The sequence below is a fragment of the Engystomops pustulosus genome, chromosome 4 (genome assembly GCF_040894005.1).
Source record: "Engystomops pustulosus chromosome 4, aEngPut4.maternal, whole genome shotgun sequence".
NCBI lineage: Eukaryota > Metazoa > Chordata > Amphibia > Anura > Leptodactylidae > Engystomops > Engystomops pustulosus.
Window position 1 is genome coordinate 90656833 of NC_092414.1, and position 26784 is coordinate 90683616.

Below are 26784 nucleotides of genomic sequence, written 5' to 3' on the forward strand. Positions count from 1 at the left end.
TAAAATTGCTTCAATAAGCTAAAAACCCACTAAAATAAAGTTTTTTTTACAGTGCATCTCGTCTCGCAAAAAATAAACCCTTATTTGTCTAAATTGCTTAAAAAATAAATAAAGATTGTATAGCCTATAGCCAACGAGCGTTGTTATAGAACGGTGCGGCGGGTAGTGACTTTCCAACACCGGTCAGGGTAAGACGGCAGCTGTTCACTGATCGGGGTAAGACGGCGGCTGTTCCTGACAGCCATCCATCCTGCCCCATGGACCAGAAGGGTTACGTCCCCCCCACACACCCCCAGTTTATTATTGCTGCTATTGGCTCATCAATTCAGATGAGCCAATAGCAGCGAATTTACTTATGACGTCAGTAATACCGGTCACCATGTCTGTAGACACGGTGATCGGGGCAGGGTGGCGGCTGTTCCTGACAGCCACCAATTTTGCCTTGCGGTCCAGAGGGGTTTTGTTGCCCCCCTCTGTCCATGTTTGCCGCTATTGGCTGGTCGATTTGGTCCAGCCAAAAGCAGCAATATTCGTCACAATGGGCATTGCTAGGGTGAATAAGAGCAACACTTGGCGATAATTTCCCTACGAAAAACGAAGATATGGTACAAAAGTGCTGGCTGTGCACATTGTACAGATGATGCTGTACAACTCTTACGGGCTGTTCCAATGTGCAGGTCCTGCCGTATCATTTCTCCGTTTTCAAGAGGAAGATATTAGGAAACTAATATTGGGACAAGAAGGACGGGGCCCCAGTACCTCTGGTTTAGATGTTCCTGTGTTTTGCCAGGACAGCATTTTCCCGGTGAATTCTGCTGCTTCTAAAGATAAGACTCAATAAAGAGTCTGTTCCAAAAGAGGAGTTAGGATGGACACTATATACTAAGGATGGACACTACATACTACTAAGAGACCTGCGACAACTCCAGAGTGACAAAAGTTTAGTTGGTCCCTTGATATATACTACCTCCTTATACACTAGACATTCACAATTCACGCCCAACCTATTGTGAATTAATTTTGGTAAAATGAATAATTGTAACAACTGTTATGTCCCGTTGCTCCCTATACCCCTCCATTATTTCATAAGGGGCGCCACATAACGGGCACTGAACTTTCCAGAAATAATTGAAATTTCCATCTTGGACTCCATTGCACATCATATTTGGAAACCACCTGTATGTTCAAAATGCTCATTTCACCACGTGTATTACACTACACCACATATTACACCTTGCTATATTCCCCAAGGGGTGTACATTCAACAATTAGGGTCACTTTTCGGGTTTTCCTCTGTTTTGGTACCACTACGGCTCTCCAAATGCATCCTGACACATGTGAAGGATTTCTTGCAAATTTGGCCTCTAAAAGACAAACACCCCTCTTTTCCTCTACTGTGCGCCCATAAAGCATTTTATATGCACATGTGGGGTACTTCTACACTCGGGAGAAATAGTTTTACACCTTTTTTGGGGTTATTTAATATATTATCCCTTGTGGCTTACATAAATTAGGGGTAAAGTGACATTTATAGGAAAATTTTCACCTTTTTAATGATTAGGGCCTAATTGGATCATTCACCTGTAGGGGCAAATGCATATATTACACATTGCAAAATTCTCTAAGGGGTGTGCGTTCAAAAATTAGGGTCACTTTTTGGATTCTTCTCTGTTTTATACCACTAGGGTTCTCCAAATGCATGTCAAACATTTCTGTCAAATTTGGCTTCTAAAAGGCAAACATTCCCCTTTCCTTTTACTGTGCGCCCATACAACATTTTATATACACATGTGGGGTACTTCTACACTTGAGAGAAATAGGTTTACACATTTTGGGGGGTTATTACATTTTTTTATCCCTTGTGGCTATATAAAATTAGGAGTAAAATGACCTTTATAAGAAAATGTTCACCTTTTATCTATTTAAGTCCTAATTAAATCAAACACCTTTACGGACAAATACACATATTACACCTTGCTAAATTCTCTAAGGGGTGTACTTTCCAAAATGGTGATACTTGTTGGGGTTCCGCTCTGTTTTGGTACCACTACGGCTCTCTAAATGCATCCTGACACATGTAAAGGATGTCTGTCAAATTTGGCTTCTAAAAGGCCAACGCCCCTCTTTCCCTTCTGAGCTTCACTGCGTACCCATACAACATTTTATTTGCATGTGTGGGGCAATTTTATACTCGGGAGAAATGCTAGTACACATTTTTTGGGGTTGTTTCATCTTTAATGCCTTATGGGATACAAAAATGAGCCGTAAAAGTGACTTTTTTGGGAAAATGTTCACCTTTTTCCTTTTAGGGACCTAATTGAAGCAAACACCTGTAGGGGAAAATACACATATTACACCTTGCTGAATTCTCCAAAGGGTGCACTTTCCAAAATGGTGACACTTGTTGGGGTTCCCCTCTGTTTTGGTACCACTAGGGCTCTCCAAATGCATCCTGACACATGTAAAGGATGATTGTCAAATCTGGCTTCTAAAAGGCCAAAGCCCCTCTTTCCCTTCTGAGCTTCACTGTGCACCCATACAACACTTTATATGCAAAAGTGGTGCAGTTCTGTGCTTAGGAGAAATAGTTTTACACATTTATGGGGTTGTTTAATCTTTTATCCCTTGTGGCTAACAAAAATTTGGGGTAAAAGTGACTTTTTTTAGAAAATTTTCACCTTTTTTCCCTTTTGGGGCCTAATTGAATCAAACACCTGTTGGGGAAAATACACAAATTACACGTTGCTAAACTCTCCAAGGGGTGTACTTTCCAAAATGGTGTCTCATGTTGGGGCTTTCCTCTGTTTTGGTACCATTACGGCTCTCCAAATGCATTCTGACACATGAAAACTTTTTCAGCCATATTTGCCCTGCAAAAACGAAACAACGCTCTTTCCCTTCCAGGTGCCCCCCTGTGCCCGTACAGCATGGTACAGTGACAAAATGGGTATTGGCATACTCAGGAGGAATTGCCCTCAACATTGTAAAATGCATTTTCCTTTTTAACCCATTGTGAAGGTGCAAATTTTAGTGTTCAATGAATCTATAGCAAGATAAAATTACATTTCTCTAATTTCACTTTCATTTATCTTTCACCCTCATGAAACGCTCATAGGGTTAACAAAATTCCCAAAGGTTGTTTTGAATATTTTGAGGGGTGTAGTTTCTAAAATGGTGTCATTTGTGGGGGTTTTCTGTCATGTGGGCCTTATAAAGTCACTTCTAACTAAATTGACCCTCCAAAAGTAGGTTTTGATGATTTTCGTGAAAATCTGAAAAATTGCACCTAAAGTTATAAGCCTCCTAACATCCTAAATAAAGGAAAAGAGGTTTGAAAAATGATGCCAAGTTAAAGCAGACATGTGGAAAATATTAGTTATCAAGTTATTTTAGTGATATGACCAACTTTCCAAAAAGTAGAACATTTTGAATTTGGAAAACATTGTTTTTTTCAAAATTTTTGCCAAATTTCCATTTATTTCATAAATAAATACTAAATATATTGATTAAATTTCTCAACCAGCATGAAGTACAATGTGTCACGAAAAAACAATCTCAAAATCAACTGGATATGTTAAAGCGTTCCAAAGTTATAACCACTTAAAAAGACACATGTCAGATTTAAAAAAATGGGCCGTGTCAGGAAGGTGAAAAGTGGCTTCAGCGTTAAGGGGTTAAACAAACTTATTACACCTGAGTAAATCTCCAAGGTTATGAACTCACTACCATCTGGGAAATATCTGGGTCCCGATGTCCCGCAAAATGAGTTTTATAAATTATTCCAGCATACCTTCATTGTCCCTTTAAGTCAAGCTATGCAAAAGGCCATGGTGTCGGGTACCTTTCTAGCGGAAAATCAAGAAGCCCTGGTGGTTACTCTAAACCGGGAAAACCCCCTGTTGTACCGCAAAACTTCTGACATATATCTTTATTAAACTTTGACCATAAAATCTATTCAAAACTCCTGGCATTGAAGTTGGCACCACTGATTTCTCATCTTGTTGAAGCGGACCAAATGGGATTTGTGAAGGGCAGAATGGCACAAGACAACACCAGGAGAATGCTAAATATCCTACATCATATGAAATGGGGCCATCTCAGACACGTTTAATAATAAAGGAACTAGACAGGTTTGTCCCCTATTCCCCATGATTTTTTATACTGTCCACTGAACCCCTGACACAGTCCCTCAGACTTGCTAACACTGTCTCATTATATGCAGACAACATAATCCTTGTCAGGATTTGGGATCATTGGATCCTCTGGAACACAGCACAAGGTGGTACTAGCCAACACCTGCGGTGGCAGCCGGGGTTGAGGTACCTTAGCAGGAGACAGTCTCGTAGTCAGGTTCAGGCACAAGGTCAGGGCAGGTGACAGAGATGCAAAGTCAAGTCCAATCCGGGGTCAGCAACGGGAGGTCCAGTCAGATGGGAACGGAAAAAACAGAAAAGGACGGGAGCACGGGAACAGGTATGCAGGAACACGGGAACAGGAACGCAGGAACACACAGGGCACGGGAACAGAAACGCAGGAACACAAAGCACAGGAGAAACGCTGAGAGACTTTCACAATGGCTAGGTAGCACAAAGATCTGGCAGATTCTACAGGAAGAGGCAGGCTTATATGAGTTTTCAGTAAATGATCAGCGCCAATTAATGTCCTGTGCAGTGGATAGCGGGGAGGTAGAAGCCGGGACAGGTAAGGTGCGCAGGCGATGCGCTGGCGGGGACAAAGGGGCACCGGTGAGCCCACGACCAGTGATATGGGTTGCGGGACAACCCGTGACAATCATCTCACAGATCCCTAAAGTTTCTTAGAAGCCGCCATGGATATTATAAAACACTCTAGTAAGCTCTACTTGTGCAAACTCAACAAACAAAAGTTTGGGCATCTCTACCTTTACTCCTTTTAATTCCTTGCATAGACACAACTATGTCTCCCTGCTGGATCCCCTCAAAGGGGAAATGTTAAGATTGTCTAAAGTTGAGGTTTCATGGTTGGGGAAAAATAGCAGCATTTAAGATGCTTCTTTTACCCAGGTTATTATATTGTTCAGCACTGTTCCAATCCAGGTTCTCAAATGTTTTTTTAAGTCAATGCAATCAGTCGCTTACGAAATATGTGTGGGCTAACAAACCTCCCAGCTTGAACAAATCTATTCCATTCAAACATAAGCTAGCAGGTGGAATAAGCCTTCCTAACAGCTACTATTACTATTTGGCAACTAGCATTATGCAGATGACAGTTTGCCTGTGTATGGTAAGGGTGCCAGATTCAGAATTTTTGGGGTGGGTTCTTCATGAATCTGGCGCCCCCTGCACTGCTCCGACAGAGTGCACCACTTTTTCTTTGGTGCAGCATTAAAATGGGGCATGCAACACAATTTTGGCGGACTTTACATTTTAAATCTGGCGCACGGAACGCACCCAACTGTGCACCGGAATGCGCCCTAATTTGTGTTGCATGATGCCTAGTGCAGCTGCGCTACATAAGGATCAAGTGCGACACAAATGTGGCACAGACACTTCTTAAATACTTGTGCAAGCAGTTTGCGTTAAACAGAATGTGCAAAGTCCGACAGAAAACTGGCGCACAGAGCTAGGTAAATGTTCCCCATTGCTGTGCTTCCTTCCTTTACTGATTTATTTATTTTTTTAGAGGAGGGAAATACAGCTCCAGAAAGTACACACAGAACTACTGTTCCTGATATAATTTTAATGAATACATAGGGCAAATCACCTCCTTAAATTAATACAGTATGTATTTCAAAATGAAAGTAATAGAAAATGATACACAATGCTACGCTGATTCTAATGCTACATCTTCTATTATGTTTTGCAGTGCTTCTGTTCTATACATCTGTTCTCTATATGATCATTTAAATAATGAATGGTATCTGATTCGAGAAATGTCATGTCCTGATAGGTACGGAACATCTGGATTAACAACTGGCTTTGAATTTATACTTCTTTGATGATGCTCGAATTATATTTTAGATACTTTTCATAGAAATGTGTTTTTTATTTACTATTCTTTGACTTTTGACACTCCACATTTACTGTTATAATTTCTGAACACAGGTGTGTCTCTTACATGACCTATGAGGTTCAGTATGTGTATATGTCAACAGGTGTGTCACCACCTGAACAATGTTAGGAGCCACGTAAACAGAAGAAAGTCCAAGTATCAGATACCTTTGTACTATACTGTATTATATCTCTTTTGTGTTAATTCTGAACAACACTTCTTTTATACAGTCAGATTACCAAAATCCAAACCAGTACTTTAATTATCTGCTAACAAGGACACCTGTTAGGAGTGGGATGTATTATATGTTTCCAACAGGCAGTGCCCTTTTTCAATTGAAAAATGGGCTTTGCTGCACTACAAAAATTCTTCAGTAATGTTTTTAGAAATATCACAAAGAGTTAAAGGTATTGACGTTGTCACCAAATATCAGAGGTCTTAATGCTACTTAAAAGTTCTCACATCTCAATCCCCTATTGATAATTACACAATAAAGATCATTTTAACCACTAACTTTACAATTTTATTTACTTACTTTACAGTGTTTTTGCTGTTTTAGCTCCTATCACTCCCTTGGCTGTCAGTGTAAGATTCCAGGGTGTGGTTAGGGCCTTTCTAAGCAGATTCATTATGATCCAACTAGTTCTGTGAGCTCAAAATGTGATTTGATTATCACGGTGCAGGTAAATATACACTTTCATGTGGCTTCCGACATTATACTAACACATTGACACATAGAAAGAGAGATGAGACAGATGAGAGATGCGTGAGATGCCTATTACACAGAGGCTGACAGACTTTTACACTGTTACACTTTTAGCTCTGCTACATCTCTGTTCTCACAGAAATGTGCCTGCCTCCCCCTTTCCCTGGATCACTTATCTCCTTGTAGCTTGTAGTTTGCAGCTTCTTTCTGCTCAAGATATACCGTCAGGAAGTGATCAGTGTGAGCCCCGTGCAGGGGGCAAGGCTACAGGCTCAGAGCAGAGAGACACAGAAACTCAGCAGGCCTGGCTTTCACACAGGAATCCAAGATGGCGGCCACCCGACCCTAAGTCAGAAGTTACAGGGTTGTGTCTAGGGGCAACTGAAATTGTGTACAGCAGGACTGATAGAGACAGTTTGGAATTATATCTGTGAAATGCTGTATTTTTGTTAATAACAGTGAATTACAGAATTTTGTTATCCTGAGTACATATAAGAAACTTGTCTTCGTGGGAATACCCCTTTAAGTACTGAAGTCTATTGTTAAAATGATTTATCAGATATAAAGCGATTATATTAACGTCTGACCTCTTCTATAATGAGATGGAGCATGCCTTTAAGAAGACACATCATATGAGTGCTGTACAAACAACTCAATTTTTTTATACTATCCCAATTCATTATTTGTAAAATTAAAAAATACAACCCATTCCACAAAAAACAAACCAAAGCTATCATACAGTAAAAAAAATACATATTATATATATTCCTTATATTTGTATATAAGGAATATAAGAAACGCTGAAGTAAGATGTTAATGCATGGTTAATAATAACTTCCATTTGCACCATTGAAAAAAGTCAAATAAAAAGTAGAACATAAACTAACACTTGGTTTATTAACCTATAAAACGAACATGATTTTCAGTCTTTTTACAACATTGGGGCACATTTACTTACCAGGTCCTGTGCGTTCCCCGATCCGGAGTGTCCGACGTTCATGGACTCTGCCGCAATTCACTTACATAGTGTGCGCTCAGGTCTGCTGGTGCATGTAAGTGCATAGCTTGTGACACAATTTTAAAGTTAAATCCTGCGCTCTGTCCGAATCAGTCGGATCATCCGACGGCCCGTCCCCCGATTTCTGTCGCATGGGAGCCGACGCCAAAATCCGATTGCATGCGGCACAATCCCCTTCTAAATCCCTGTGCCAGCAGCGTGATTCATCCTGATGAATTGTTAGCTTTTATTTTAATTTATAATTTGCCATGAAATCTGTGAAGGCCACTCTTGTTGATAACGGGGACAGTATAAAGAGCTGCATGACTTGTAGCACAAAAAACTTCTGAATAAGTATCCTTTCTATATAGCATTTCAGAATATGCCAGCACTACATAATAATAAATACTCTATCTATCTATCTATCTATCTATCTATCTATCTATCTATCTATCTATCTCTATCTATCTCTAATGAAATGCAATAAGAAAAAACATTTAAACACATGCCATCACTCTTAAAACATGGGTTCTAGTAGAAAAACAAATTACGCAATGTGTAAAGAAACTGCTTACCTTTCTTGTAGGCCCACAGGTTTCATCTTAAATGGGGATGGTCCTGCAGAAACTGGAAGTTTGAGCTCAAAGGTTCCTGGGCAGTGTGGGTCCACAACAACATTCACCGCTTTAGGGATATGTTCAGGATGAACCATACTGCTCGAATGCTTTGCTTCAGACTGTGTAGGCTGAACCGAGAGAGGTGACAGGTGTATCTCTTGTTTTTTTTTGTCTTGACTCAATGAAAACTGGATCTTTTCTTTTAATCTGTAGAGTACCTACAGAGATAGAAACTAAAGAGTATCAACAATTTTCTCCTCCTACTGTATAAACAAAGCAGAGCAAACACACACAAAAAAACCAAAGCTGTGCATTCAGAAAAAGCTCCATAATTTGTGCTGTAGGAGGTTTGTGTTCTATATTGCAAGGCTTAATTTATTGTTTCTGTTTATAGAACCTGTATACATGGCTGTAAAGTTGGCTATATAAGATATCTTTGTTAGGTTGGTACAGAGCAAAAGGAAGAATATGATGTTTAAATCTTTACAAGTACTACTTTATAGCTTTACAAAGTAGCTGTTTTGCCTCTATAATGAATAATATATTGGTGATCTACTATGTAATATTATGACATGGATGTGTTTTATAAATCTATTCAAAATACACATAAAGAGCCAAATGACACTGTTGTGATATAGGTAGCACTATATAGTTGACAAGTATTAGAAAATACTTGGTAACATTTGGTCACACTTTGTACAGATTTCCAGTGAGCTTTCTTATATAACACAATATTTGCAACCAGCTGTTGGCAACATGATTCTGTTCAAGTGCAGTGTGTGAAGATAGGATTGAGAAAAGATGATATTTGCCAAAGGTGCAATAAGGGGCATCTGTCATCTGATGTGGAAGTGTACATCTCTTGGATGTTTTTTTTAATATGTACTGTATTGGTTAAGAATTCAAAGTAACCCTAATCTCTATGTCCTGAGTATCACTGAGAAGGAACTGGACAATTGGGGAGAATTAGTTGTCACTGTAAGAATGGTATACAGGGCACAAAAAGGCAGGAAGCAAATTTTAGTCCCTATGATGTCCATGGATAGATAAAGATGGGATGCCATCAATTCATCTATCTAGAAACTTTCTTCTGAGATTCTTGAGCTAATAGGGCTAACTTCAGTACCAATATCATGTGTTTTTAGCCACCTCCACTTACACAAGATGAACTTGTATTTAAGTTGAAATGGGTATGTTTTGTAAGTGTAACCCAAAGTGTTTTTTTCACCCCTGTGACAATAGGATTAAAAAATTTTTGAGTTGTCAATGGAACAAGTATTAACAATAAAGCTTCATTGCAAACACCTTGTGACAATCTTAAGCTGAAAATTGTAGCCTGGGGCTAAAGTTCAGTAAATTATGGCATCCAGAGAGATCCATCAGGGTGTACAGTAGGCAGAGGGGTCTGTTTGTAACTAGGGTTGTCAGTAAGTCGGGTGTCCTTATGTAGGCAACTTTGTGCATAGAGGCCTCTATTAAAAAGTTTTGATTCTCTATGCATGTGGACATGATCAGATTCCACCAGAAATCCTGTACCTGGATGTAACCATATCTCTGCTTTTCTAAGGGTAGTAAGAGTAGTAGTAGTAATATCTTGAAGAAATTGGGTGCCACTTCTGATCATTTTGCACATAATTGATACAATATAGAAAATAGGTAAAATGCCTTGACAAAAACTAATGCAGAAAAATCTAAAGGGAAATAAGAGCAATTTTACATAGAGGCACTGGCCAGTACTTCAAAAGCACTGGTCTCTGCCATCACATGAGCCAGCTATGTGACAATCAGTTATTTTTGTTGTGACTGCTAAAGGCTGTAGTTGCCTGTAGGGGTCATGGGAGCCTCAGCACTTCCTGTCCAGCAGAAAGAGTTAACAGAAGGATTAGAGGCCAAAGGCAGTAATTGGTAGGAGAACCTGAGTTTTAGGTAAAGTTTAATTAAAATTACTTTAATGTCATCTTTTGATGCAAACTGCTTCTTTATTATTTAATCAACCTTCTCCGGCCTACCAAGAATGCTGCTTAGATCCATCTTCAGTTCATAGTGGTCTATGGAGGAAGATGAGCCAAGCAAAAGAAACAGACAATAGGATATACAGCATAATTGAGCAGGGTAGATGAGCATAAAGCTCTAGTGACACATATCTTACTGTTACCTGCTATAAGAACTCTGGCTCACTACCTGTCACTCCTCACAAAAGATCAGGCTATGAGATGAGCAGTTTAGCCAACATGCTAAAATATACTGTAGGCATTTTGCTATGATAAGATATATTACAAATTTAGATATATTAACGTAAAATATTAATTTCACATAATGAAGCTTAATGGGGCAGATTTACTTACCCGGTCCATTCGCGATCCAGCGGCGCATTCTCTGCGCTGGATTCGGGTCCGGCCGGGATTTATTAAGGTAGTTCCTCTGCCGTCCACCAGGTGGCGCTGCTGCGCTGAAAAGCATCGGAACGCACTGGAGTTCACTGGCTCAGGCTGAGTGAAGGTAAGTGCAAGCTCAGCGACAGATTTTTTGTTTTAAATGCGGCGGTTTTTCCGAATCCGTCGGGTTTTCGTTCGACCATGCCCCCCGATTTCCGTCACATGCATGCCAGCGCCGATGCGCCACAATCCAATCGCGTGCGCCAAAATCCCGGGGCAATTCTGGGGAAATCAGCGCAAATCGGAAATATTCGGGTAACACGTCGGGAAAATGCGAATTGGGCCCTTAGTAAATGACACCCAATGTATTTTAATCAAAATCTGCAGAAAAAAACATCAACTGAAAAGTATTGTCTATCTCTAAAGCTGGGCACAATGGATTTAATTCCTTTATAGAACAATGCTAGAATACAGTGTTTTTTCCAAGCTTAAATATATTAGGGCACATTTACTTACCTGGTCCCTGCACGATCCCCGATCCGGAATGTCCAATGAGGATGAAGTCTGCCGGGATTCACTACCAGAGTGCGCCCAATATCCTGCATCTGTCGCTTCCCTGCTCAGGTCTGCCGTAGTTCACCTTGTTCCCGCTGCATGTAAGTGCTTATCTTGCGACACAATTTTAAATGTTAAATCCCGCGTGTTGTCTGAATCCGTTGGATCATCCGTTGGCCCGCCCCCACGATTTGTGTCGTGTGAAAGCCGGCGCGATTGTGACACAATACAATTGCATAATCCCTGGTGCGATCCCCGAAAACGGCGGGAAACCCGATGGAAATGTGGCCGCGGGACCTTAGTAAATAAGCCCCATTGTCTAACTACATTTTATTATAGAGAAGGACTATGCCTTCTGTGCTATGTGAAATATTTTTAGTTGACTTGTGTCTGTAGGTGGAAGGTGCATCTTGCTACCTGGATTTATTATGTGCCATTTGAAAGCAATCGCCCACTGCATGACAATGGTTGTGTTCATTCAATACACCCAGGTCATCCTCTAACTACAGACATCATGCAGCACAGGACATTCTATTTTTAGATCCTTGTCTTTAACCTTTTCAGGTACTTTGTTTTTCTGTAGCGTTCCACAGATGTTCACTCAAGTAGAACTTATGACAAATTTCTTTCACTTGCCTAAGAGACATAAACACATCTTGCTGTCTGGATATACAATTTACACAACTGAAGTACACATTGAATGCTAGAGAAGTTGTGTAATATCTTTTTTCTGAGGTTAACAACAGCAAATCAAATGGTAAAAAGGTATTTAGTATGTAATAGAGCTGGACATGTGATATAAAGTTGGAATATCAGTTGACATTCCATTTAAATGTAACATTTTTTATAGAACTATTTATATTTATGTGTCTTTTCTGCAGATTATATAAGACACAGCACATGGAAATACTTTTTGTACTGTATTTTTGGCTGTTTATGTGCGCCATAGTGATGTTAATCATCTTACTTAGTCACAGTCCTAGAACTCTCAATTATATTGCCCTTACCAGCCCCAGTCACATTGGTAGAGATAATTTTAAAAAAACTGCGCTAGAATTGTAGTGCAATTAGGACCAAAATTTATATTATATGCTTTGCAGAGGTATGAAAAGTATGAAAAGGTATGTGGTATTTTTGGAAAGGGGTTGTCCTTAGTAAATGAGGGCATGGCTTAAGTTGCACTTTAGTGCACTAAAAATGTAACAAATGGTAGATCCATGTTTGGGTCTGATATTTTTTCAAATAACTGCATGCTTATTTGTAGTATTTATCTGCTTAACTTCTGTGTTTGGGCATGAGTTTTTGTTATGTGGTGCAGCACACATTACTGCCATTAGGCGCAGTGCTCCCTTTGTACTGCTCTATATACAGCTGTGTACCATTACCTGGGTTGTTCATGCATTGTCTCTCCTGGAATTTTTTAGTACATTTTAAAGAATTAATTTGTTATCAATAAAGTTTCTCTATTTTACAAGTTCATTATTGGCATGGATTTCCCTCTTTTCGTCTAGTTTTTGGTCTTTATTCTACCATTACTTTAGCTCCTGCTGTTCAGAATAAAGAATATGCGAGCAAAAGAAAATCTGAGAAAATTTCAATTTCTGTACATGTTAACCCTATAAATTGTTTGTTTGTTTGTTTTTATCTTCAGTAGGAATATAGGGGAAATACTTTAAGAGAGCATTTTTTAGAGAAACTTAAAAACATTGCATAAAGTCCAATATAAAAAAGTGAGAAGATATATATCAAATTAAAATTGTCTCAACCTTTTTGTTTAAGGTGTCAATGATTTGAGTAAAATGTTAGCCATTTTGCAGGTAGAGGAAGATAGGGTTCAAGGCTTGTTTTGTAAGGTAATCCACAGATACATATCATACTGTGACATTGTTGTTAGATGTCTAGCCCAGAATCCAGGAAGAGCAAATGTATAGGTTTACAGCAGACGTCACAGCTGATCTGCAGAAAGGAGGGGAGGAGGAGAGGCATTTCAAGCTGTTCTGTTATTAACACCTGGGTAAATATTGTTGTGAAAGCTTCCGTCTGCGCATCTGTCACAGCATTTATTCTAGTACCCTCTAGTACCCTGTTTCATATTATGACTTAATCATGGACAAAAAGTATACTAAGCTTCATTTACATTGCTGAATAAATCTATCCATGTCTACATTAGTTACTGTGTTCTCTAATATATTGTACATAGAAACTGTGGTTTTAACATTCTTTATAACAGCATTGTGGCTACTATTCAAAACAGAGCCACGATTCTTATGCTACATCTATTTCTTAAAGGGTCCCAATGATTTATACCAATCATGTCTTTTGAATTATGTTTTTCTAGAATTAAATAAACTCCACTAGAGTTGCAATAAGATTTTAGAAGAATTCATTACCCGGACCAAGGTGACTAAAGTTTTCAAAAATGTCAACTTTTTAACTTTAATTCTGCATCTTCTGAATACCCTGACTTCCAGATCCTTTTGTGGGGTTTATAAACATACTAAAGACGTGTCTACATGGTCCCATGTGGAAATACAGGAATGCTTATGTCTGATAAGCACATGCAAGAACTTGTGTTTCTTGGGGCACCTTTAGATAAAGAGATTGGTCCTACAACAAACTGCCCTAAGCTATCATTTTTTAGAAAACAAACATGACTTTTTAGAGATATGGACATAAGAGCTGTTCAGACTCGTAGTAAGAACTAAAGATTGCATAATACCGATGCATAATTCAGATTATCCCACCACTCTTCGTACATTCTGTAGAAGGGCTCTAAAATGGGGTTCATACCACATATGGTGTTCCAAACTCAGCAGGATCCCCTTTCCTAAAGCTGAAATGGTTTACTTCATGTATGCCTTTATCTGTAATATTTAATATAAGTAATTTACAGTAAGGATTTATTCACACTGGTCACAATGTCTTTCCCTCTGTCCCAGCTTTTTCTAGGCTTATAATAGATCATAAAAGAGTCATGATGGATCGTCATTGTGAAAAACTCAGAGTTTTAAAGGATAACATGGAATTTTTAAGAAAGCACTAGAAGGCAAGCCAGCTGTATGAATTCTCAGAATTCTGCATTATGATTTACAGTAAACTGACAAAGTATTCAGCCCCCAGCACATTTCACATTTTTCTGCTACAGATTCTGAACCTGATTTAAGCTGACAAATGTTATTTACACTTGCCAGACCCCTATGTAAAGTGACATATGTAATGTAGGTACAGGTATACAATCCAAGGTAAAGTAGAGGAATCATCTCGGATTAAAAAAAACAAATATAAAGGGAAACAAATTAAGAGATTATTACACCAATCAAGAAAAATATCTGAGACCATTCTCACAATTTCGCAACCGTATATACTAAGCTACTTTCAAAACCTAGTGTAATGCATAGGAAACAAAAGCTAAGTGAGATGTTACAGATGATATCCCTTACACATGTATAAGTGGTGCTGGCCACCACCCTGACGCACGTTTGAGCAGGTCATGACTTCATCTGGGGGTGATGTAAGGACAGCCTGAACTCAATTATATAGAAATGTCCTTCAAATGGCTATCTTTCTGTGCCAGGTGTGCTCACTTATATATATGTATATTACACGCATGCACCAGATGTCACGCGGTCTTGTGGCAAACTTGACACAGCAGAAGTTTGCTTGCCTTGTGTGGTTGTGACTTGGATGGCAGCAGTTTTAGTGAATTAAGTGAGTGCGCTAGGCACAGAAAGATAGTGATTTGAGTGGGGACGCAACTTCATAGATATAAGATATATTTACCACCTGAATAAGTTGTGAATAATATTTCCCATGTGCCTACTTTACATTTTCAAAATTTTTGAAATGTCAGGATAATTTATTTTGATGTCACGTGGCTTACAAATCGAATATCGGTTTTCCGTATTTTCAGAATTGACTATTTTGGGGATAAATACTGTTTTAAATTTTACATATTTAACATCAAAAATCAACCCATTTTCAAATCTGCACCCCCTCAAACTATCAGACACAGCTTTTAGGAAGATTGTTAACCCCTTGAGATCTTCATAGTAGTTGAATCAAAATGGAGGTGAAATTTAAAATGGTCAAATTGTGTCGTTTATGTGTTCATTTAGCCTTAAAATTTACACATTTCCAAAAGATTAACCCCTTATCACCGACACTAGTTTTCAGCTTAATGACCAGACTTGATTTTTCAAATCTGCTCTGTCTCACGATAATTGGTTATAACTTCGGAACGCTTTAACATATCCAGGTGATTTTGAGAATGTTTTCTCGTGACACATTGTACTTCATGTTAGTTACAAAATTTAAGTGATAAGTTTTGCGTTTAGTTCTGAAAAAAAGTGAAAATTTGGCAAAAGTTTGTAAAAATTCTTCATTTTCCAAGTTTGAAATGTTCTGCTTTCCAGACAGGAAGTAAAACTACCCAAAAAGCTTGATAAATTACATTTACGGAATGTCTGCTTTATGCTAAGATGATATTTTATGCGTCCTCTCATTTTTCTAGGATGTTATGAGGTGCAGAACTTTAGGTGTCATTTTTCTCATTTTCATGAAAATTGCCAAAACTCACATTTTAAGGGACAACTCAGCTTTCAAGTGACTTTGAAAGGCCTAAATAATAGTAAACCCCATAAATTACCCCACTATAGAAACGTGACCCCTCAATGTATGTAAAACAACTTCTATTAAGTCTATTAACCCTTTAAGCGTTTCACATGGGTTAAAACAATATGGACCAGCGATTTAGAAACTTTCTAATTTTTTTGGAAAATACATTCATTTAGGCCACAACTGACAGTTTCAGAATAAATTAAATGATGAAACGCACTGCAACGTTTGATGCCCAATTCCTCCCAAGTGTAGCGATACCCCATATGTGGTGGTAAACTGCTGTATGGGCGCACGGCTGGGCATAGAATGAATGGAGGCGCCCTTCACAGCAGATTTGTATTGTCACATTGTACAACGTATAAATTTAAATTTTTTTGGTAATGCAAACATATGAGGGCTTATTATTTACGGGATGATATACAATATATATATAATTCATTTTGGGGGGTCTTAAGCTTATTCATGAGATTTTATTAACTATTTCAAGGGGGACACAAACAAAATCATCAATTTTTATTTTGGATTTTTAGCATTTTTTTCCCCCTGCTCACCGTAATGTAAAAATAATATTTTATCTTTATTCTCTGGTTCACTACGATTACGGTGATACCTTATTTATATAGTTTTTCTCATCTTTGCTCAATTTTCCTGAGCAAAACCAATATTGGAGAAAATCGCATAGTTTTTACTATTGACAAATTTTTAGGGCCTTAACTTCTGTATTTTTCTGTTGTCAGATCTGGTTGAGGGCTTATTTTTTGCGAAAAGAGTTGTTCTTTTCAGTCGTATCATATTAGGGAACGAAACTTTTTTTGATCACTTTTTAGAACATTTTTAGTGTTTAGTGTTTAATGAAAAATTGTATATTACAGGAATTTTTTCGAGTTTTTTTTACGTCATTCACCGAGCGGGTTCAATATTGATTTAGATTTATTGTACAGATTATTACGGACGCGGTGATACCAAATATGTACGTGTTTTTGTGTTTTATATACTTTATTTGCATTTTATGTGTAACTTGGGAGATTATGGGACTATTATTTTATTTATTTATTTAATTATAAATGACTAAATCTTTTTTTTTTTTTTAAACTTTTTTACATTCTCTTCTTCTTGGCTTGATCAAGCGATCATCCGATCACTTGTTCAAGCCTTTACACTGCAATACACTTGTATTGCAGTGTATACTGTAAGTAACTGAGCATGCTGCGCATGCTGAGTTACACACAGCCGGGTCCTGCCAGGAGGCGGAAACCGGCACAGAGAGGAGCCGACAGCCTCGGGTCACTTGTCGGAACCCGGGGCTGAGGCAGGAGGGATCGGATCCCCCGGTTAGCACACCGGGGGGGTCCGATCCACAGGGGACACACTTGCACGCCGCGGTCATGCTTGACCGCGGCGTGTAAGGGGTTAAACACCCGGGAACTGAGTTTTTCCGATCCCGGTTGTTAGTGCCGGGTCTGGGCTGTGATATCACAGCCCGACACCAGCACTTGCAGGACCCGATGTCCCGAAATCTTCTTCTGACGCGCCGCCGTAGAAAGGCGTACGCGTCAGAAGAAGTACCCTTAATGACCGTCGAAAAAGCCGATACGGCGGTCATTAAGGGGTTAAAAGAGAAAACCCACCATACAATTGTTATGCGATTTCTTACGAGTACAAAGACCCCCCACATGTGGCCATTACTTGTTTTATGGGTGTACAGTGAGTCGCAGGAGGTAGGAAGTTCCCTGCAGTTGCCAGGATTTTCGTTTCCTCATTGGCCCTTTTTGTAGGCTATACAATTTTAGCTTTTGCGTTATTGGGGCCAAGTGACTGCATTTTTTTTGCAGGATGAGATGCTTTTTCCAGGGTTACCATTTTGGGGTTGGTATCACCGATTGTTGAAAATTAAGGAACTTTTTTTTTAGGGCAGGAATAGGAAAGCATCAATTCTGTACTGGATTTTTTACTTTTTTTTTTTGGTGTTCACTGTATAACCCAATTGTCATGTTATCTTTATTCTATGGGTCGATGCGATTACAGGGAATCCATACTTGAATAATTTTTCTTATGTTTTACTAAATTTGCCAAACAAAACACTAATGTGGGGAAAAATCTATCATTTGTGCATCGCTGCCTTCCAAGTGGCATAACAATTTTACTATTTTGACTACAGAGCTGGTTGGTGGCTTGTTTATTGCGGGACATGTTGTACTTTGCCACAGTATTATTCTGGAGTACATATGTTTTTTGTTCACTTTTTATTGTTTTTTTTTGTGGGACTCAATAGGTAAAAATAAAATTTTTGCCAGTTTTTTTTAGCGGTGTTCATTGTGCGGGTTCAATAATTATTTACTTTTATTCTGTGGGGCTGTTACGGACGCAGTGATACTATATATGTGGGGTTTGTGTTATGATTTAGACTTTTTGCATTATATGTCTATATATATGTTATGGGGATTGTGAGCATTTTTATTGGTGGATTGCTTTATATTTTTATTTAAAAACATTTTTTTAAACTTTTTTACTATTTCCACCATGCGACATGAACAAGCAATCATCTGTATTAGATGTATTAGTATTGCAGGGTATTAGCAGTGTCAGCCTGACCGTGGTCGCGGCATTTAACGGGTTAAACACCCACAAGCGGAGCCCACTCTGACCGCGGGTGTTACATGGGGAGGTCGGCTGTTAGGTACAGCTGGCACCCCGTGTATCCCGATTGCAGTTTGGCTCTCCTCCAGAGAAGAGCGGGAAGGGGTTAATAAATGTTCTCATTGTCTAATTTCTGTCTGGGATTTTTTTTCAAAAAGTCCCCCAAAAAGTCTCAAAATGCATAAAAATGAGACTTTTTGAAAAAGATCCAATTTATAAATTTTACTTTGCATGGTGTTGTACAAGCGGTAGTTCTATATTAACACCAGATTAATGAAGAGGTGTAAATAGTCCTGTGAAACATTTTAGCAGTGAAAAGTTTAAAAAAAAACCTAAATGTATATGTCGTGTGTAAGTATATAAGTAAATAAATGTGTGTATTAATGTGTGTGATTGTAACTCACATGTGTGAGTTTACAAATACGTATGTTTTTAACCCCTTCATGACCGCTTATACATGTATACGTCATATTTAAAAATACCATATGCTTTATGCAATCATTAACACAATTAACTAAAATTCATCAAACAATTAATCAAAATGGTTGCACCACTTTTCTGGGGCGCTTTGGACATAAATACATGTGCAAACTGCTTGCACATGTATTTAAGTAGTGTTTGTGCTAGTTTTGTGTCATGGCTGCACTGTGTCCACCGCAACACAAAAGTTGGCGTTTCGATGCAGATTCGCATTGGGTTCCTCAATTATGTCTGAAGTTTAAAATGATTGTGGCACACGCCCATTAAACTAAGTGCACCAGTTTAACCGATTTGGACCCAGCTGTCATGTGACTGCCGAGTCGATAGAGCCAGCTCTGCTCCTCTCAGCATTGCTCTGCTTTAACACAATGGGGCACATTTACTTACCCAGTCCAGTCGCGATCCCGCGGCATGTTGTCCAATGAGGATTCGGGTCTGACGGGATTCACTAAGGTCGTGCACCCGATATCCAGCAGGTGTTGCTGCTGCGCCAAGGTCCGCCGGAGTTCACCTTCTTCTTCCCGATGCATGTGAGGGCATGATCTTGCAACACAAATCGTTTTTTAAACTCCACAGTTTTTCGAATCCGTCGGGTTGTCCGACAGCCACGCCCCCGATTTCTGGCGCATGAAAGACAGCGCTGATGCGCCACAATCCGATCGCGTGCGCCAAAATCCTCGGGCAATTCAGCGCAAAATGGAAATATTCGGGAAACCTGACGAAAGTGCTGCGTACAGACCCTTAGTAAATGCTGTGAAGAGGGGAGAACTAGTAATAAACTGCATCTCCCTTCTCCCTAGGGTCTCCGGATGTCTCTGACATCTGGAGGCCTGGTCCTGCTCCATTGACTAGTGCGGGAGCAGTAGAAAACTACAGCAACATCTAAAGTCAGTGGGCGGTCAGAGAGGAGTTAAGGAGGAAGGGGACCCCCATTCAGAAGCCTGCTATGGGGCCCTGACTCTCCTTGCCCCTGGATTGGAAGAACATTTCTATATAATCAAGTTGAAGGCATGATGGTGGCCAGCACCACTTATACATGGGTAAGGGATATCATCTGTAAATTTTTCACTTTGCCTTTGATTTCTACGCATAACACTAGATTTTAAACGTAGCATAGACAATGTAAATACACTCCTAGGACTATCCTGGCATTGTGGCTAATTATGTCTTATCATGTTTGACACCATTTTCTTGTGTCTGGCTGTACTTGAATTCTCAGTTCCTTTTGTTTTATGAGTTTATTAATATTTATATCCCACTGCACTATCCTTTGGTTAATAAAGAACTTTTGGTTATTCTGGTTATTTTGGTTATGCAGCGGATTTTCCTTTTCTTTTTTGGATTTTTGAACATAACAATACTGTATGTGTGTTGATGGTGAATATGTAACACATTCAATATCTGAAACTTATCAGGTGTGATTAATAAAATGACATTAAAAGAACTATTTTTTTTAAATCTAAACCATCAGTCTTGTAAAGTGCAGTTCTTCTTTTTTTTATACCTTATTGATACATCTGCATGGTTATGAAACCTAGTCATCTAAATGTACTAACTGCTAAATTGGGAGATTCCATAGTCTCTACAGTTGCCTATTCTCAATAGACTATTAGCTGTGCTTTCCAGAATAACAGGTGTATACATTCAGAAGCAAGAAGACTCATAGGGAGACATTGCCATTTAAGGCTGCCACTACATGTGTGTGGAGACTTACAGCCATGATGCTCCACTGGGGAATTCTGGGAAATATTGAAATGAGTTTTCCAGGATTGCCTCTTGACTACCATGTAAGGCAACCCCCTTAACATGAAGCATGACATTTTCAGAAAGCTTAATGACATGATACAGGATAAAAGTTGTCAGAGCATGAGCCGCAAGTGTATTTGGTCTGGTTGCTTAATTTTCTGAGTATCTGGGGACCTGAATAGCTTCTATCTGGATAAGGTGCTGAGTCCCTTCCTTCATTTGTAAGGAACACAATGCAGGTCCTAAAAAAAACTTGAAAGCCTGCAGATTGACAGGAACCATTACTTAACAAGCCTTGACGTGGAGGACCTATACTCCTGATATTCCTTCATGATAGAGGGATTGAGGCAGTGGGATTCTTTCTTCAAACCGGAAGGGTACAATACTATCAACATAACCAGTTCATTTTGGATTTTCTTCTATATATCCTCAGCAAAAACTTTTTTCTCCTGGGGGCCACCTTCTTTTAACAATGGCTGGTGGAATTTCCTGAGATGATATGTCTAAATGGACATAGTATATTCCATTGTGGCTGAGGTATATTGCTGATGTCCTACTAATATGGATGTCTACATCTAGTGAGTTTTAACGCTGTGTTGCCATTTTGAGCGACAACTACTTAAAATCTAGGAACAAAGTATCACATTTTTGGATCATCCATCAAGAAAACAGATGGAGGGCAAATTGCCACATCCATTTATCATAAAACTACAGCCACAAGTAACCTTTTGAAGTAGGATAGCTGCAATCCATATCATCTTAACAGAGGGTATACCAAAAGGTCAATACCCTTGCATGAAAAGAAATTGTAGTAGCTTTTATGAATTACATATAAAATCTAATGATTTTACAGATAGATTCTAGCCTAGAGGATTCCCACAACAATCCTGAAGTCACCATACCATGTAGCATGTCAAACCAACAGAATTACTATTCTAATACTAAAACTAAAGAAAGAAGAACAGGAAATAGCATGTGTCATATCCACATAAGAAACCATCCATAAAGACAAGGGAAATGCATAGTTTTCTGTCCCCAGAGAAACCATGGGGCACTTGGCTAGATAGAAAACCTAAAGTACATTTCACTATGGGCATTGTTCTGCCTGTAAAATTGTCACACCATTAAAATTAATTGTAAGTGCATCTACAGGTGAATGTTTTGATACATTAACTATAGACTGTTCATCGATAGTTTGGTCTATCTTGCCACATGCACATGTCCAGCTGATTATGTTGGTAAAACTTTTAGACAGTTAAAAAAAAAAGAGTTCAAGAACATATTGGAGATATTGCTGGTCAAAAGGATACCCCAATATCCCCCAAGCATATGTGGTTACATCATCAGGGTAATAACATAGCAATTACCTTCAGGGGCACTGTCAGGAGATGACACTGTGCCCTAGAGGTACCATTAGGAACATTAGATGATCTTGTCCCTAACCTTGTTCCTTGACTTATGGTTTTGATTTCATAAGCAGTATCAAAAATCTAAATTTGTAAACCTATCCTTATCCCTGTATGGCTTCAGATCATTTTTTACAATTGGCTGTGATGGCGCAAAAGTCAGTATATGATGTATAAATATCACAAAACAAGACTATGCCTTCTAATATATGTTTTATTTAACATATCTGCATTTACAAGGGACAAACTATATTCTTCAAGTACATTATTACACTTAAATCTGCAATTTATCGTATAACATATTGTTTACAGGTACTTGCCATTCAAAGTTTAGCCAAAATCAACATACCAATAATAATCCATATACAGAGAGTTCCACGTGCAACATCAGTATTGTGAAATGTGTGTAGCAGCCTATGTTTATGGCTATAGAGAGATTAATAAATATATTCACTCACCATTAAGCATGTGACGATTATGACAAATGTGCTGAGGAAGATAACAATAGTGTAAAATCCTTCTTTGGTCCATATCTTATCAGCCTCATGTTGTCCTTGTAGAACATTTTTCTTCAAAACAAAAAAAAAAGAGATATGTTTATTGTAACAAGTGATTCTGGCATTCAGTGAAATCCCTAGAACAGTGTGCACCTCACCAGAGCAAAGCTAGGGAATGAGACCTGTTAGACAGACGTAAAGGTTAACATTCTCTTTAACGCTAAAATAATCTTCCCACACGTGTATTAGGGTCAGATCTAACTAAAGCAAACACTGTAAATGTTTTTCTTAGAAATGACCTGTCTCATCATGTAGGAGGGTGCGGGATTTACCTGTGTGCAAAGAGTTAAATGTAATCTTTCATTCGGCCTCTCAGCCCCTCCCCTGTACTCCCACACACTTGTGAATTTCATATGACCCTTCCCATCTCCCTGCAGGTGCAAACACTTTCGAGAATGAATTGTTGAGCACAAAGGTTGCATTGAGCTGATATTATGTTCTCTACGTGCTACATCCACATGGTATTACTTGTGGTTCATTCACACAGCTACTGTTTGACAGGCTCATTCTGAAGTATTAAAAATATGAATGGGATATATGTCCTCCTCAAAACAGGGTGCACCATCAATCGATTACAAGAATACAGGTCACCCAGTATGTTTATATCTCACAAGTGGGAACATAACATGTGTCACAGTGCAAAGACTTCAACGCGCTACCTACAGTATACAGCTATACAACACCTTCTCTTAGAGAATAGTTACAGCAAATAACATACATATGATCACATACATATGAAGCTTCCAGTGCAGAATGTATGGTATACAGCTATACAAAACACTGAGTGACTGTGTAACTTCCTTGTATTACATGCCTTTTTATACTTTGCATCTTAGAGAATAGTTACAGCAAAAACATACATATGATCACATACATATAAAGCTTCCAGTGCAGAATATACAGTATACTGTATAATACTTACAATCAAAAGACAAAAGAGAAAATATGCCATATATTCTGGTAAATATAATACATAATTAATTTGGCATAGGTCATCATCAGGGTAACCCTCACAGTCTTGGAACCTTTGGCTATAATACTGGTTCAGTAATCTCACCACTAATGAAGAGGACCTCGTACCAAAAGAGGTTGTAGTTAACATCAAGTCTAAGTTATAATACTATAAGCCTCCTGATGTATCTGTCAGGCGGTAGCGTTGACCTGGCATAGTTTTGCATACATTTTTTTTTTTAAAGTATGCAGGCACAGGGCAGGTTGCAGCATAAATTAAAAATTGTCTATTATTCTTTTATAAGATGCAGTCACGCAACCCGCCCTTAACTGCTGTGTGCTCTGCAACTGCTAGAATGTCATGCAAAGTGAATCACGTCTCCATTTGGAGGCAAGGAGTGAGAAGAGCAAACAGAAGTCAGGAGGCGAGATTGCCTGACTGCAGGAGGCGGGATTACCTGATTGCAGGAGGCGGGATGGTCTGACTGCTGAAGGCAGGGCTGTCTGACTGCAGGAGGCGAGGATGCCTGGCTGCATTGTACAAAAGATGATTTTTTATTCATGCTGCAACCTAGATATATGCTGAAAAGTTCTCCAGGGGATGCTCATATTACAGAATAAAGTACTGTTTGCGGGCTTGGGGGGCTTAGTGTGATAGTAGGTTTCCTTTAAGCGATTCAATAAAATCTGCAGGAAATTGTCAGAACAAAGACTGCATAACAAGATGCCCACAATTCAACACCCACCTGAGTGTCAGAGTCTAAGGCTTCAGTTTGGTGTTCAGTGTCATCCCTTGTAAGGGTTGGTCATTGGTCTACCTGATCCAGATTAAGGCAGGTGTATGTTCTGCCTTAACACAGTTAGCAGGACAGTACACCCAGAACTGGAGGAGATCCAGTTATACCAGGAAGGGTCAGGAAAGCATCAAAGTACTCAGACTGCATTCAGGGAATTTGCTACAACTGAGATAATCTGAGCAGCTATGCAAGACAGGAGACAATGAACAGAGGACATTCATATGACCTGAGGATGTTCACATTACAGAAGAAGGTCCTGTTTGTGGGCTTATTGTGGTGACAGATTCCCTTTAACCCCTTAAGGACGGAGGGTTTTCCGGCTCATTTCTCGCTCTCCAACTTCAAAAATCCATAACTTTTTCATTTTTACGTGTACAGACCTGTGTGAGGGCTTATTTTGTGCGTAACAAATTTTACTTTCCCGTAATGTTATTTATTTTAACATGCCGTGTACTGCGAAGCTGAAAAAAAATTCCAAATGTGGAAAAATTGAAAAAAAACCGCACGTGCGTCACGTTCTTGTGGGCTCAGTTTTTACGACTTTCACTCTTCGCTCCAAATAACACGCCTACTTTATTCTTTGGTTCGGTGCGATCGCGGTGATACCAAATTTATCCAGGTTTTATTGTGTTTTAATACATTTTCAAAAATTAAACGAATGTGTACAAAAAAGAAAAAAAAATTTTTGCCATCTTCTGACGCTAATAACTTTTTCATACTTTGGCGCACGGAAATGTGTGAGGGGTCATTTTTTGCGAAATGAGGCGACGTTTTCATTGCTACCATTTTGAGGTCTGTGCGACATTTTGATCATTTTTTATTTCACTTTTTATGTTATGTAAAAAGGTGTAAAAGTCGCATTTCGGACATTTGGGCGCCATTTCCCGCCTCGGAGGTCACCGCCGGCCGTAACCGTTTTTATATTTTGATAGATCGGGCATTTTGGGACGCGGCGATACCTAATATGTCTGTGATTTTTACTGTTTGTTATGTTTTATATCCATTCTAGGGAAAGGGGGGTGATTTGAACTTTTAATATTTTATTAATTTTTTTTATTTTTTAAACTTTTTTTTTTCTTTTTTTTTTCACTATTTTTTAGACCATCTAGGGTACAATAACCCTAGATGATCAGATCGCTCCTACCATATACTGCAATACTACAGTATTGCAATATATGGCGTTTTTGCAGGTCTTACATTACAATGAGCCACTGGCTCATTGTAACGAACCTGCATAAACCATGTAGCCTCGTGTCAAGAGAAGACCCGAGGCTACCATGGTAACCGATCGCCGCCCCCCGATGACGTTCGGGGGCGTGGCGATCGAAAAAAAGATGGCGGCGCCCGCGCGCCGCCGTCTTTTAAACGCCGCCCGCGACTTTGCGGGCGGCGTTTAGAGGGTTAATAGCCGCGATCGGTGCAAGCACCGACCGCGGTTATTAGCGGTGGGGGTTTTGTGCAAAATGCAAAAACCCCCACCTCTGTATGAAGAGGACTCAGCCCGTGAGCCCTCTTCATACTTCCCTTATACCTCTGCGCCGTAGAGCTACGGCGCAGAGCGTTAAGGGGTTAAAGGGGTTTTCCCAAAAAAACAGGATAGGGCCTAACTTGTGATCTGTAGGAGTCTCTTCAATGAGACCCCCCAAAGATAAACAAGAACGGGATGTCTGAATGGGTCCGAGGAACCTCCATCGGACCCCCTTGTCACTCCGTGAGATGAGTGGTGGAGCTCCATAGAGCTGACAGAGGTTGCCGAGATTGTAACTGAGATAAGCTAAGTAGCTATCAAAGACAGGAGACAAGAGCCATAAGTAAACAAAGTCCCTCACTATAAAATAGATAAGATAATGTATAGTAAAGTTTTATAGTGTTTACTCCCCATATCGATGTTAGACCCCTATGCTGGCCATACAAATAATATGTCAGTTACTGTACATATTTGTTGAGCACACAAATTTCCCATCTTAGTATAGACAGAAGATGAGTTGGTGTGCTAACCTCTTTTTTAACCAGGCAGACTATGAGTAAATTTCATGTTCCATTTAATCTAATTTGGTTTCAATTTTCTTTTCTGTTTGATCTTAGCAAACATTTTTACAATGCCAACATTATTACACAGTACAATTTCTTTTACTTTCAATTCTGGGTTTCTGAATCATCTCTTATTGCATAAAATTATACAAAAATTGTACAAACTTCCTGTTATGTAACATGGGACTCTTCTTGCTGGTCGCAATGTAAGGAGTAAATGTTGTTTGCTTGCCTGTGGTCATTTCTAAACCTTTCCAAATCGCATATGTTGAATTCTGAAAG

At 39.1% G+C, this 26784-nt stretch overlaps 1 protein-coding gene across 2 annotated transcripts in view; it reads right to left on the reverse strand.

Moving 5' to 3' along the window:
• Positions 1 to 26784, reverse strand: part of PTPRR (protein tyrosine phosphatase receptor type R) — a 144372-nt gene that overhangs the window by 59609 nt on the left and 57979 nt on the right. For both annotated transcript variants that reach the window (XR_011854903.1, XM_072146714.1), the window contains exons 5-6: positions 22625 to 22735; positions 8309 to 8568 (exon numbers count right to left, since the gene is read on the reverse strand). Coding sequence is in view for 1 of the 2 variants with exons in the window: in XM_072146714.1 (XP_072002815.1) it covers positions 8309 to 8568; positions 22625 to 22735 (371 nt within the window). In the remaining variant the exon portion in view is untranslated. The remainder of the gene's footprint in view (positions 1 to 8308; positions 8569 to 22624; positions 22736 to 26784) is intronic.